Source organism: Argiope bruennichi, chromosome 3 (assembly GCF_947563725.1).
Source record: "Argiope bruennichi chromosome 3, qqArgBrue1.1, whole genome shotgun sequence".
NCBI lineage: Eukaryota > Metazoa > Arthropoda > Arachnida > Araneae > Araneidae > Argiope > Argiope bruennichi.
The window spans coordinates 46,458,263-46,473,812 of NC_079153.1; the positions used below are offsets into that span (position 1 = coordinate 46,458,263).

General features: G+C 26.5%; 2 protein-coding genes across 8 annotated transcripts in view; one reads left to right on the forward strand and one right to left on the reverse strand.

The window, feature by feature from the left end:
• Window positions 1–3,780, forward strand: part of LOC129963151 (glutamate receptor ionotropic, delta-1-like) — a 36,543-nt gene extending 32,763 nt beyond the window's left edge. Inside the window, exons 11-12 of the mRNA XM_056077260.1 lie at window positions 798–1,025; window positions 3,645–3,780. Of these exons, the coding sequence (XP_055933235.1) occupies window positions 798–1,025; window positions 3,645–3,687 (271 nt within the window). The 3' untranslated portion in view covers window positions 3,688–3,780. The remainder of the gene's footprint in view (window positions 1–797; window positions 1,026–3,644) is intronic.
• Window positions 3,781–3,867: 87 nt separating this feature from the next.
• Window positions 3,868–15,550, reverse strand: part of LOC129963149 (protein vav-like) — a 54,354-nt gene continuing 42,671 nt past the window's right edge. For all 7 annotated transcript variants that reach the window (XM_056077253.1, XM_056077254.1, XM_056077252.1 and 4 more), the window contains 9 exons: window positions 14,890–15,036; window positions 14,698–14,804; window positions 13,086–13,139; window positions 12,627–12,736; window positions 10,548–10,664; window positions 9,505–9,598; window positions 8,337–8,445; window positions 8,112–8,254; window positions 3,868–6,928 (listed from right to left, as the gene is read on the reverse strand). In XM_056077253.1, the coding sequence (XP_055933228.1) occupies window positions 6,884–6,928; window positions 8,112–8,254; window positions 8,337–8,445; window positions 9,505–9,598; window positions 10,548–10,664; window positions 12,627–12,736; window positions 13,086–13,139; window positions 14,698–14,804; window positions 14,890–15,036 (926 nt within the window). In that variant the 3' untranslated portion in view covers window positions 3,868–6,883. The remainder of the gene's footprint in view (window positions 6,929–8,111; window positions 8,255–8,336; window positions 8,446–9,504; window positions 9,599–10,547; window positions 10,665–12,626; window positions 12,737–13,085; window positions 13,140–14,697; window positions 14,805–14,889; window positions 15,037–15,550) is intronic.

Genomic DNA, 15,550 nt, shown 5'->3' on the forward strand with positions numbered 1-15,550 from the left:
ATAATGATTTCTTTGTCACACAGACTTAGGAAAAGGAATATTGGGTATCTTTGAAAAATACGTATGGGTGTTAGAGATTTATAATCTTTCGCTGGGAGCGTGAGAAAATGCAATAGTCATCAATTTTTTGCAGCGAAGTTAGAAATAATTAAATAAGAAAGTGGGGATTGGGTCAAGAAATAAGAGAACATTTTAAAATGAAGTTAATTGGGTTAATTTAAGATAAAAAGGTGAAAATTAATTAGGATTTAAATTAGATATATAATTTCGTGAGAAAGGAGAACAAACAACTTTAAATCAATTTTTTATTTATTTAAAGAAATGCTTCAATTTTTAGGATACGTGTTCGTTTGCTAAAAACATTACCAAGCATATATTTTAGCAGAAGCGTAGCAAAAAGAAGAAACTTTTGGCATTTTAACTGCGATTTATTTCGCCACAGGAGTCATAATTTGTACAAAAGAGAAGCGATGATCAAATTAACGTCTGTTTTTTATATCGCGATGTAAGAGCAAAATGGCAGAAAATTTCCCCTTCCATGATTTTACTATAAGATTCTGATAGGGATTTCTTTGCCACGTGTAGACTTAGGAAAGAAAATCTTGTGTATTTTTAAAAGAATGTTTTAAGCATTAGAGATTTTCTCTTCGTTCGGAGAGTAAGAAAATGCAAAAGTCAGCATCATTTCACAAAAGCAATGAAAGTAAATTCTTATGTTTTAATAGCTTTATTTGCGCATTTTTATGATTCATTTTATTACTTGTTCAACGACTTTCCTTTATTTTGTCACAATTCAGAATTCGTCAGCTACAAGAAGGTGGAATAATTAAAAAGTGGATGGAAGATATCATCGAACAACAACAGTTCCGCGGAATTTTGAAGGTCAGTTCGAGAATTGAGGAGGAAGATGAAGAGAGGAGAATGCATGTACTTGATGTTGATGATGTCCAAGGCGCTTTTGCTATTTTAAGTATTGGTTTGATCATAGCAAGTATGGTTTGCATCACAGAATATCAAATACACACGTAAGTATTCCATTCCGTATTTCTGTCGTATCTTTTCAGAGCTTTATAGAAATGGTGATGATGATCATATTAAACTGTTTGCTAATAATTAACTGCAACATCCTAATTTGTAAGGTATATGTGATGAACTTCATAATTTTGGAACATTATCAGATGACGAGAATAGCATCTTTTAGCTAAGATAATGTTCCTTTGAACGTTTATTGTAAACGCAAGTACGCCCATTCTCAATAATTGTTAGAAGTCCCGCCGGTGTGGAGAGAGACTGCCAGCTTAAGCATCGTCCTTGTCATCAAACCGCGGTTCAGGTCAAGAGATCCGCCACAAACAACACTTGTGTTGCCTGAGGAGAGGACGTTAATGTAATTTAAAAGTTTAGTTTAAATATTAATTTTCAGTACCATCAACAGTTTTCACCGAATGAATTTAAAAACAGCCATAATATTCATAATAAATAAAATCAATTTTATATAATCGTTCGCCGCCGTTTGCAACACTGTGCAGAGTTAAAAGCAACCCGGCTAATTCTGTTTTGGTATCTAGCAACCGCGGGGTTTGCATATATTGTTACGAAATTTCCGGGTTCGTTTGGGTAGTGGAAGTTATATGGTGTGGAGAACGCTCAATCAGCAGGCGGCAGTAGAAGAAAAAAACAACGACGTTTATTTACACAGGACAGCACAAAGACGACAACTATATACAGCACAGAGAAGACAATTATCTTCAGCCGAGACGTGCACACAACAAGACTCTACTGCAGACAGTAGCGCACAGCTTAGTTCAGCACTAGCTTGACTTCGTCGCTGCTCTGCTAATTTCTGGAAGACCCGTTCTTTACCGACTACTCCGGCAGCTGCAGACTGCCTTCTTTTATAGGTCTCAGGAGGCGGGGCTAGAAGCCTTTCAGCCAATCAAGAACTTTCGAGGCGTATCTCGGTTCCCAATGGACGGATCGGGAAAATTCTCGATGTTTCGGGTATAATCTATTTCGGCGCCAAAGTCGCCAAATGGTAGCCAAGTTTGTCGCCAAGCTCTGGGACCTCCGACGCGACACCCGGACTCCGTCCAATACCGATGACTGTAAAACAGTCTTTCTGATGCTGGAACCAACTATGCTGGGAAGCAGCATCACAGATTCGTAACAATATATAAATTTTTATTATTTATGCCGCTACATTATATTTTCTCTTCATAAGGAAACTGAAAGTCATCAATAATATTTTCTTTCAGTACTTTTTCTCAAATTTGTATTCTGAATTGCATTTTATTTTTTCTCTTAGAGTTCGGTTTTAGTGATTAGTTTTGATTTGAATTTTGTGTTCATTATGAAAGATCCCATTGCAAGGAAAGAAAACTTCTATTGTTATTAAACTGGGTGAACGATCAAGTCTTTTCAATCCTCTTAAATTCTTAATGGCATCTCGTTCAGCAAAGAAAGTAAGGTGCACCATATTAAAATGACTATACTAAATTTATTGAGTCAGATTACAGCGCCCTTAGAGACAAAAGGAAGAAATTACTTAAAAAATAAAATAAAAATAAAAAATACAGGCCAAAAAGCCTCGTTTATAAAAATGTATGCAGGTAAAACTTTCATGAAGTTATCTGTAAAATTGGCAGAGATATTAGCGATTAAAATTGTGAACTTTTCATGATTTGAAAGAAAAAAAAGGTTCATTCTAAAATTGAAAAATGTAATTTCCCTATGATCATGCAGTTTTTTCCAGTTAAACAACGGCGAAATAAAATTTAAGCAACGAAGAAATTTAAATATATATAATATGAATAATGTACTGGGAGGGATCTGAGGATGCATTGTTCAATTAAGTGCCTGCATGCAAATCTACACAATCAATATTATACTTGAATATAATTTAATAAAATTAATATGTGTCATTTAGCCACATTCACTGGCCAAATTCTTTGAACTTAATATCCTTCTTCATATGTACATATTGGTTTTCCTAAGACACTTTTTTTTCTATAACCCATTTGCAAACCTTAGCAAACAAAATCATTCCTCATAAATAAATACTTGTAATTCATGAGTGTTCTAATAATGCATATAAAAGGAAAATTCTTTAAGTTAAACTAATTTTGATTTTTAAAATATTTTTTCTTTATATCTATTATTAGTTGGGGGGGGGGGGAATTCAAAATTGGAACTTTCTTAGCAAATCTAGGACATTTGGATACTTAAGAATAGGATTTTTAAAAATTATTATTGTCTTCAGGTGATGTAGCAAAAAAATATAATTTGGAAAATAATAATTTCTTTCCATCCAACATTGCTGATGGGAAAATATGCACAAAATTAGGGGAAGATTTCAGTATCTACTATTTTTCTTTCACTTTCAATTAGCTTATCACCATATATACATTTTTTAGAGACATTTTGCAACATATGTTAAAATTGGTTTGATACTTGACAGCAATTCTTTCCTTTAACATACAAGAATTGCTAGAAACGATTATGGATCAATATAGTATTCATTAAGTTTTGTCTTTTTAAAGAGCATGAGTTTTAAATTCCATATAATCTCCTTAACTTTTCCAACATTTATACTATAAAAATTTTATATATTTAATGTAATCATGCCTTTAAATTTGTTGCTTTAGATATACTTACAGGAGAAAAAGAAAGAACTTGAAAAGATACTGAAGAACACCTTTAATTTGAAGATTTGCATTTACGGTGCTTTAAAAATGTAAATTATGCTAAAAATTCTCTTCTCAAATAAACACTGCTATTTCATCATTTGGATTAAATGAATGAAAAGAGACCAACTTTTATAATGTACATACCAAAGATAATATTTTAAATTTGTAAAAAGACAAACAATGAATTAGTTTAATTTTATTCAATATCGAATTAGGTACAAAACATATAGCACTTCAACTATGTACAGTCTCACAATTTCTAATAAATAAAGTATAAAAACAATTTAACATGAAATAGAAAGCATTCTTATTTTCAGTCTAAAATTCTTTACACTGCTTGATCTTCTTTCCATTATTCTCGAAGCTCAGCAAAAATTGTTTTTAAAAAATCAAATAAACATGCAAAACTTACTATTTTTTTTCCTAATAAAAATATTTCATTGAGCATATGAACAAACAAATTATATTTAACTCTTTGTACTATAATCACATTTCAAAACATTGTTTTTATGCAATATAGTAATTGACAATTGATTTAAATTTTGTATATGATTCATATATAAGAAACTGCTTTCTAATACTAATTTAAATAAAAATGATCTACTTAATTTTATCTCTTATAAATTTAGGAGTAATTCTCAATAAGCTTTTGTATTATGACCAACTAACTAATAACTGAATTTAAATTTGTAAAAATAGTTATTCTATGAAATAATATATAGCAACATACAATCTTGAAAGTAAAACATTCTATTTTATATATTGTGAATAAACCTTTCCAAAGTAAATCAAATTGTTTAGTTTTGAGACCCTGGAACTTAAAAAACTAGCACAAGAGTATAAATAATACAATTACAATTCTGAAACCTCACCAGGGAGATTTTTTAAATAGGCAGTTATTTCCTTTAAATAGTTGTATATTTGGGATTAATTTTTATCTCATAAACATTAGCATTAAAGGTTCCAAGAAAATATTATTACAGACCTTCACTACCATACCAATAAGTGACTTATTAAAATTTTATCATAAAAGACAGAAGAATATAATTTTTTTCAAAAAGCATATTTCTTCTCTGTTTGATTTTAATTAACTCTGATCAGAGTTAATAAGCATCTGGATTCAAATTGATTTAATGAAGTTATAAACAAACTCTGTAATGTATGGTTTTGAAATTGTAAGATTGCTTCAGACAATATGGAAAAGTTCCTTTTCCTCTCTGATAGCTATTTGGCAAAAAAATTATGCAGAATTGCCCGATGTTTGGCAATTGTTTATAACTGTTTGGCTGTTCTTTACAGTAATTAGTGAGACTTAAAAAGAATATGATATTCAATACTAAAATTTAGAACAACAAAACTTATCTTCCATCAGATATTTTCATGACAGCAGACTGTTTCTCTTAAACACAAAATGTAACACTTCCATTTCATGTACAACAACCAACTTATCAGAATGATATTTCTGAAATGCAATGGTCATAACACAATAGCTTACTATAATAACTGTTTTCTAGCTTTCCAGATTAAATAGAAAAATGAAGAGCATAAAATACTTAAACAAAAAGCATCTTTGGAATTATTACTCTAACTTTATATAAAGTGCTATATTGCATAAGCATCAAAGAGCTGAGGAAAGAACATTTTCACTTCTTTAATTATGGAATTGCATATTTTAGAAGAATTATTATCATAGCCATTATCAAAATTATGATGTAGAATAAATACCATTCCAAAACATATTTTTAAGAATTGATTTTTTTTTTTTTTAAAAAAACTGTTTACCTTAAAGAATTTATCTTAAAAGACGCAAAATGTAAATGGAAAACTAAAAATAACTTAAAAAGTTTCCCAAATCTGAATAAAAACACTTTGTTTAGAAGTTATGAAGGATTTCAGCTTTCAAATACGTATAAACAGCACCACAATACTTTAACAAGTAAAATAAAATATGGCATGAACTACATGGGAGGAAATATTGTTTGACATACTAAAAATCCAAACAAGAACATCAGTCTGCACTGAATGTTTATCAAGTACATATTGACAAGATATTATAGCTAACTTCACATATATCAAGACATGAACAGGTCAAATAATTATAAAAACCAAAAGATCTGCCTTCAGAATAAGAGGCTCAATTACACCTAATAAAATAATCTACAACATTTGGTCACCATAATAATATTAAAGAATATTTTTAAAAAAAAACATATTTTATCAAAACTGTAATTCTTGGTTACTCACCACAGAATAATAAATTATACAATAGAAAATTCATATTCCAATAAATAATTTAGTAGAAAAAGTAATCTGAATAAGTTATGCTAAAAGATCAGTAACATATTATAAAGAAAAATTCCTTTACAATGATGTTCAAATTTTATTTCATTAAAAAGAAAACTATTAATAAACAGGCATAAAAAAATAGAAAATTGTTAATATATTAACAAACAAAACTTGAATATATGTCTTCCGTTCTGACGTATTCTAAATTCTAACTACAATAGAGCATTTAAAATGCTTCATATAACAGTCATTAGTAGATAAATTCCTTTCAGTATTAGAAAAATTTAATTGCATATATTCTTATATCTCTGTGAATTTTCAATCAAAATACTTTAAATTTTTAACTGTAGTATAACAGCTAGTGATTGAAAAAGATTTAAAATATTCTCTTCAATAAATAAATATCATTAATATTTTACAAAAAAAAAATTTGAATCCATCTTTTATCAAACATTGGAAAACATGAAAAAGTATAAAAACAAAAGAAAGATTTATTTTATCCTACCCAAGAACAGTACTAATTTTTAGTTTTTTTTTTTTATTATTTCTAGCACTCTATTACAACAAATGTATATTTTGGCAATTTCAAATACATATATACAAAATGAAAAAAAAATAGCTGATGCTTATAATACAAGAAAAAATTGGACTTCTTTAAAAATGGAGATCATGTTAAAAGTTTTTTCTAGAACAGTATAATAGACACCTGTTCAGAGAAACACTTCTCTTCCAAGTAAAAATGCAGATGTCTGTAGAGATGATATCCTACTTACTGGCAGGTATTATGCTTGATAAAGTTTCAAAGACTAGTATTGGAATTGTGTAAAAAGATAAAAGCAATATCAGAATTTTGCCAGAAAGTAAAAAGGCAATTTTTCAGCTTATGAATTTTATCACAGATAGTCTCTCTCTTATTCAAGGATTTCTTTCACATAAGAATAGGGAAAGTAGCCAACCTGTGAAGTAAAATAGCAGAATGTAGAAACATTACAATTATTGGTTAATTAAGTGTATAGAATATCAAAAAGTAAAAATAAAAATTTTTATTAATGTTTTAGAACAAAAGCTATTATTTCAAATAAAATAATTCAAATAAGTAAATTAAATAATTTTAATAAGCATTAATGTTGATGTAAAATATATTTTATGCCAATTAACTCCTTTATAGCATTGAAAAAATGACATAAAATTTAATAATAAGTAGCCAAGTACCTATTACAAACACTAGAAACACTGTTACTTCTATTAGACTCTAATACATATTTAATGAAAAGAATAATTTCAATTAAAAAAAAAGATTAGAATACCAAAAAGATGGGCCCACTTTTACCCTTATATCACATTTTCATATGGATTATTTAAATCTAATGCAGGTCCATATTTAGCAATAAATGTAATTGTGTAGTTATCAAAAGGAAAAAAGTCTTCAAGATACATAAATTAATATATCTATATCATATTAATTAACAGTATTTTGTAGATTTTTTTGACCTTTGTGATCAATGCATTAAATAATTTATTACATTAACACAATGGAACTATACAGCAGATCTAAATGTTGAAATAAACATTTCTTTAAACTAAATTTGATAAACACAAATTTATCATATATCATAGCAAAAAAATATTGTTATAAAATATTACTTGTGATAATAAAAATTATGGCAAATCATTTAAAGGAATCAAAAGAAATTATATGAAGAGCATCCAATATTCATACAATTTTCATTTTAAAAAAAGTTATTGTTAACAGCAATACAGTTTTAAAAATTATAGCAGTATAGATTTTTATGTACATAAAAATTTTTTTAAAAAAACTAAAGACTAGTTTTTGTAATAAGAACTAAGAATAATGAACAATGAACTAAATAAGTCAATGACAGTCAAAACTAACTAAAATAATCTAAATAACTATATAAAAATTAACTAAATGAAACTACAGAAATTTAATCTTATCATTTTTTTTAATACTCAATGCAAAGCAGTTTGCAAATAAAACCTAATTCTGGAGTATTTATCAAATTATTCAATAGTATGTTAGCAGGCATTTGTAAAATTATAATATCCTTCAATAAGATAACATTTATATGATATAATTTCATGAATGTTTGTGAAATTAAAGTAAGAAACAATTCATACATTCTCTCCTATCTGGCCCTTCCACCAACCCTTTTGGTTTCCAGCTTTGCTGAGAATGGTAATACGATCTCCTTTTCGAAGAGTTAACATATTTGGTGAAGTGCCTTGGAAATCGTATAAAGCTTCAGCATATCCCAAAATACCTATGAAATAAAATAAATGGATATATCATATACAAATACACTAAAGAAAAAAATTAAAGGACAAATAAAATTTAATGCATACTTTCATTAGTCAATCCAGCAAGGGCTTTTTTATAAGGAATCATGAGAGTGACATGCAAACCATTGAAACTTTCTGATAAACTGTTCTCTCTATACCAATTAACTAATTCCTGGAATAAATAAAATTACAGATTTGTACAGATTAATTTTTTTCATTTAAAATATTGTACACCTTCTTCCTATGTAACATATAAATCTACAACATTTAAAAAAAGTATTGAAAATGTATACTTAGTTTAATTTATACAAGTAACAAAAATCAATTGTTTATTTTCAAAACAAAAAGCTGTCTCAAAATCAAATAATATGCTTGCAAATAAAAAAAAAAATTAAAAATGTAATAACAACAAGGTTTGCTTAAAATGGTGGACGAAAATTGTGAAGGATGTACTTAATTTCATTCATGCAATGCATAGAATTATGGAAACTATAGAATTATAAACTTTATCATACAATCTTTCATTACACACTTTTTTCAACATAAAGTTTAACGATCAATTAAACTATTAACTCTTAAAGGTCGAAATTCACTTCACACATAACAACAATGCTTTGTTAACAATGTCATGTACAAAGATTTAGCAACTAATAAGGATTAATTATAACAAGAAACAAAATAACTTAGTAGATTTCCAAATGATTCAAATAAAGGCTTTCAGATTACTTTAAACATTTCAAATTTTAGTTTTTAAATACAAACCCTAAAAAACAATTAAAACCAAGCACTGAATGCATGGAATAATGTTGCGGTTTCACTAAGCTACAATTCAAACATAAAAATTAAATAGGTAAGGTTGGCAAATCTATAAATCTATAAGCTTAAATATAAATAACAGTTGGTAAAGTTAAATTTTATCTACTCACAGTTAATTTATTAAAATACTCATCATAAAAAATATTTTTTATTTTAACATCAACTGCTTAAGAAAAATATTCAAATTCAGAATAAAGTAAAATCAATGTAAATTACACTCCTATCAAAATGAAAAAAACTCGATAAAAATAATAATTCAAAAAGACTACATTTAGCCAAAGGAAATTTTTGCAAAAATGATAAAAAGCTATTAAATCTACTTCTAACACAAATCTAACACAAAGTGACAAATATATCCCTGAATGGTGCATTATAATTAGAATTTATACAGTAAAATACTTAAATGGAGACTTACAACAATAGATTTGAAATATTTTGTTTCAGAGAGGTAGAAATGCTGTCCATTATCTGTAGTGCATACACGCATATGCTTCACCTGATTCTGATAACTAGAAAATTTAAAAATGGAATTAGAGAAAAACATCAAATCACTTTTTTAAACCTATATTCATGAGAAATTTCAAATGATATACATATTACTTTTACAAAAATGTCTTAGTAGCAGAAATTAATTTAATAAAAAAAAGGTAAATATTAGTTCTATAAAGGTTCTTTAAAAATTAGTTTAAATAAAAATAAATAAATAAAGGTCTAAAAGAATGGCAATATTATAAAAGAATAAGTTGTTTACAAAATTATGAACTAGATATTTGTTCTAATATAATACATAATTGTTCTAATATTAATTGTAATATTTTCTAGTTGCAAAATAAATTCTAACATTTGCATTTCTGATATCGCATATTTAATTAATATTAGAAATATATGCATATTAAGCTTTATGAATATTGATAACAAAAGTGAAAAATGGATTTTACTGAAAAAATTTCTTTTTGCTCAAACTTTTATATTAGATTATTAATGTTTATGAAGTGAAAGAAGGAAACATATCATTATTCATTGGAGTTTGTTCATAACTTTACAGCTTAACACAATAAAATTATTCTAAAATAAGCTGTTATTATTACCTGATTAAAAGCAATTTCAATTTTTCTCTGAGTGTTAAGAAACACAAATGGGGTACAGCCATATTCATATCAATCAACATATTAAATGATTCACTCAATTCATAATTTAAATGAATGAATAATAAAATGCAAACTCATAAAAGATATTTAGAATGCTGACAATTCCACAATTTTAACCTTAATAATTGTCATGATCTTTTTATGATTGAAATAGATCCAAATCATGATTCCATCATGAACAAAATAAAAGAAAAAGAAACAGTATAAAAATATTATTATTTTATTATTATTATTAAAGGAAAAAATGCTAACATTAATTATGCAGGGTATCAATATCTCAATATAACTGAATGAATAAAAAAATACTCACTTAATACTGATAGCATAGGATCCATTTTGTTTTGGGCTAATCCTTAATAAAAAGGTACCACTAGGTAATTCTTCAAGTTTTTTAGTTGCAACATCCCGTTCCATAACACCCGCAAACCTAATGATTATAATAAACAGTATATTATATATTATATATATATATATATATATATATATATATATATATATATATATATATTTTAATTATCAAATTATTTTTTAAAAACAGATATTAAAACAAGTAGATAAAACTTAACTACAGTGGAACCTCACTTAAAAAACATAATTTGTTCCAGAATTTTATTGGTAATACATAACACTCATTAAACTCATGAGTTTTTCTGTACATAACACTCATGAGCTTTTCTGTAGGAATCTACATAAAATAGGACAATATATTGCATTCCAAAAACAATATTCCAACAAATTTATTATTAAAATGCATTCCTTTCTTGCAAGAAAGCTGTCTAAAGACATATGCCTTGGGCAAAAATGAGACACAGCATTATTATTAAAAGAATTTATAACACACATAGTTATTGCTATTTTAAAGTAATGATTTTCAAAATACACTGCCGTAATTTTCCATGATTTACAATGAAAGTTTGTTATTCTGCCAAGGTTATTATGTCCTCCTTTCTTGATCACATTTCTTCCATATCTTTTTGCTATGATAAAAATAATGTAGCTTCGTAAGTTCTTTGGAAACTCTAGTTATGCTCTTCCACTTGCTCAATAATATCTTTGCTATCCTCCACTAACCTCATAACCATGGCCAAAGACACAATCTCATAGATTGAGGCTCTATAAGCAATTGCTCAATTATCTCAAAATCGCATTGAACATCACTATATGAATACAGCTTCTTTCATGCAAATATATGGATAGAAATACTCAACGCACCACACTAAGGCAATAATTATCTTTCATTGTCTAGGCAATAATTGTCAATTATTGTGTGCAATAATTGTCTTTCTTTTGTTGGTCTGATAATATCTTAATCTGCACAAATGAAACAGTGTTGTCAAGACAACCAACTGCTGTTATCTTATTGGGGTCATATGATCTTTCTGAGGTAAGAATTGTCTCCTCAATCCACAAATCTGAAGATCTCGTGTGAACACTGCCGGGTATCCTAGATACAAACCAATCCAGCATGTGATATTACAAAGTCTCCTCATCGCTCATTCTGTGAAACATCATTTGTTAAGATAATTGGTTTTTTTACATTTTACTTTACTCATTATGATAGGTACTCTTTAATATAGATATGACTGTATTAGCTATGACATATCCATCTCAGAAAAATTGAAGCAAAAACTTAAATCTATTGTTGCAATCATTAATGTTTAATACACTTTCAGTTACAATCATTTTATAGTTATGTGAAATTAATTTTAGAAATAATGTACATAATAGTCAATGTGATAATCAAGAAAATATAAAATAATAATTATTAAATGAATATAAAGAGAAACTGGCTAAAGGCAGATATGATGCATGACAAAAACAAAGTAAATTTTAAATATGCAGCATTGCAGATTTTCATCAGACAAATAAAGCACTGGAAAATCATATAACCAAAAAATGGAATGATGAATTAAATCATATTTCTTTACACGTCAATCAAAAATTTATTTCAGTGAATGTGAACAAATTTATAAATTTGATTTGATTATTTCCATTTTTATTCACTGAGCATTTGACAATTCTTTGAATGTTAAATGTATCCATAATCATTAAATTTATTTTTTTTCTCACAAATTATAAATAACTTTATAATAATGAATTAGTTTTGTCACATTATGAATTTAATGTTTTTATGAAAAAAGTATTAATCCATTTTAATATATATTAAAAACATTATTCCCTTTTAATACATAAAAATTTCTTCCTTTATTTATTTATTTTTCTTTTGCAATAAAAGATACCTAGGCAAACTTTCTCTTCACTTATTGAAATGAAGATTTCTTGAAAGATACACATGTGCATTCATTGTCACTAAAAGAAAAATATTTTTTAAAAAATGAATTGATTATTATAAAATTTTTTATACTATTACATTTTTAATACAGCTTACCAGTCATGGCCTTCTAACATGGTATTTATATAATCTGGTGCAGGAGCTGCATTCTCAGATGCATTAATATTTGGAGAAGGAAATGGATTTTCATATGAAGGAGGCCGCTTCTGCATAATGAAAAATGATATATATTTATTCAAAATAAAGCATTTTTTTTTTAATGTAAACTAAATTTTTATAATATACTTCAGTAAATCAATGTAAACAATAAAAATTAGAATTTTTCATTTTAAACATCTATCTTTTATACCATAATACATTAAGGACTTCTGAAATTAATTATATCTATTTTCCTCAAATAAAATTATTTTAATACTATGAAATAAAATAGAATCACTGTTAACAATGCTTATTATTCTATTAATACAAAAAACATTTTGAACATCTATAAGAGACAATTGAAATATTTATATGGCAGCTATATTTAAAATTTAAATTATAAAAAAATCTTGTTACCTCTACATGGTCTGGAGGGAAAAATCCACTTTTTCCTGTACGTGCAACATATCCCTGTTTTGGGAGATAAATGTATTAAATTAGATGCTAAATATAGATTTAAAAGCCAAGCAATCATTATTTTTTAATTTGTATCAAATAATTTATAGATGTATTAATTATAAAATAATTATTAAATATATATCAAAAATTATAAAAACATTGAAATTCTCAAGTTTCTTTTAAGCTTTTAAAATTAATAAAATAGTTTTTTTTTAAGGTGTAAGGTAATGAATTTTTTAAGGTTAAGGTAATGAATTTTTTCAGGAATTTTTTAAAAATTTCTTTCAACCTATTTACAGTAAATAAGGCTAATAAGCAAAAAGCATCTTTCATCCTTACTGCATACCTTCTTTAATAAATAATTTAGAAATATACAAATCCTCCATCTGAATATTAATTTTTAATTGTACATTAACTTTTTAAAAATCAAATAAGAATTTTAGCAAGCATTTATCAACAATTTGTCCTATGCAAGGAGAGTTTGATCGAATAATGAAACATGCAAGGAATGGAAGTGAAAAAAATACACTCCTAAATATTTAGAATAATTCAAATTATACAAAAATTTTCTCACATTTGATTATCAAAGGATATAAAAATATTTATGTCAAAAATTAGGAATAGTATTCAGTAATTGCATGTATTTGTGGATTATAAAATATCTTTTGAAATAACATGGACTATGAAATTCTCTCTTTTAACAGTTAAAAAAAAAAGATTCAGCTAAAATAATTTTTTTTTATTGATAAAAAAGAAATTATCAAAGGTTTTTCTTACCAAGAAAGGTACTTAATTAAGATTTTAACAGCCAATTCTGACAGATGAAATTTTTTTGAGAATAAAATATATATTGCATGCTATGCCAACAGTAATAAATGCATATTATTATTATTATAACTAATGATTAAAAAAAGTTAAATTCACTGCCTAGGGTCGATTTAGTAAACAAAAAAAAATTCTTTACTTTGAAAATAATCAATATATATGCAGTTATGCCAGACTCAGTTGCATCTTCAAATACAGTAATAGGAAAAAGACAGTTTCATAAATAAATACAAACTGCTATTTATCTTTAGTTAATGTTCAAATTAAATTATAATGATAAGTTTTTGAAGAAAATAAAAAAGAAAGTAGAGATATGAAACTGAAAATAAAAATTCTAATGGCTTTCAAAAATTCCCTCTTTAAAGAATTCTCATCAACTGAGAAATTTAGAGTCTTCTTTTATCTTAAGAATATTCTAGAGAAAATCAGAAAAAAAAATTTAATAACAGATATTCAATTTTTAATTTCCCTACTACAAAGACTCAACTAAAAAAATAAGCCCAGATAACTTCCCACTGATCATATTTAGAAGCTTATGTATTACTAATTGAAATGGTAAACCCAATTACAAAATGATAATATCCCTTTCATTTCATTTTTCTCTTTATTTATCCTCCCCCTGCCCTTTAATCATTCAATTTTTATGAAACCAATTTCTAAAATAAAGTCTATAAATTTTATCTCTGAAACAATGTCACTGATATACAGAATGAAAGATGTACACACAATTTGAAATTAAACTTACCTCCCAACACATATTATTTAGCTTGTTAGTCACATATATTTCATCGTCACTATCAAAGGAAAGATGATCAGGAGGTCCTTGATAAGCAAATCTTGCACGAACCTTGACTACAGAGAAGGGAACAAAATTTTAGTTTCAATAATCTATGCATAATTAAATTAAATTTCACTTCCTTTAATTCCTTTCACTTACATAAATATGGCTTTTTATTAGCAGAAGATAAATTTCTACGTAGAATTTGAGGTACCACAGTCACTGATGGCGGACGTGGAGGAAGTCGAGGAGCTCCACATGATCTTACATCTTCAATACAATCTTTATGCACTGCTATTGCACATACTAAAATATATAAATATTCAAAATTACTTTTAAGAGTTTAAATGGAAATAGTTTAATTAAAATTGAAGTCTTTTTTTTTTATTTTAATATTGCACAATGCATCAAAATATTCTTTAAGCTTTGAAATACCAAGAATTTCATGTAAATAAATGTTTAAAATAATGTTTTAAATGCTTTAAAATAAATGTTTTAAAATGATTTTAACTTAAATTCTGTGAACCTGAAAGAGTTAAAATACTTATCAATAAAATATCTTTCACAGAAAAATTGCCTTTAATTTATCTCGTTTTTTAAATAAAATATTATTTACCGAGCATATTTTTAATAAGTTTTATTAATAATTAGTTATTTCATAATATATATATACGTGTGTGTGTGTGCATGCGTGCGTGCCTGTGTGTTTCAGAACAATAACAATATCCATAAAAAATGATCTGAAAAATCTTTTTTTCTTGAAAGTTTTATGTAAAATGTTCACAGCTTTTAAATACAATTCTACAAGTATTAATAAGAT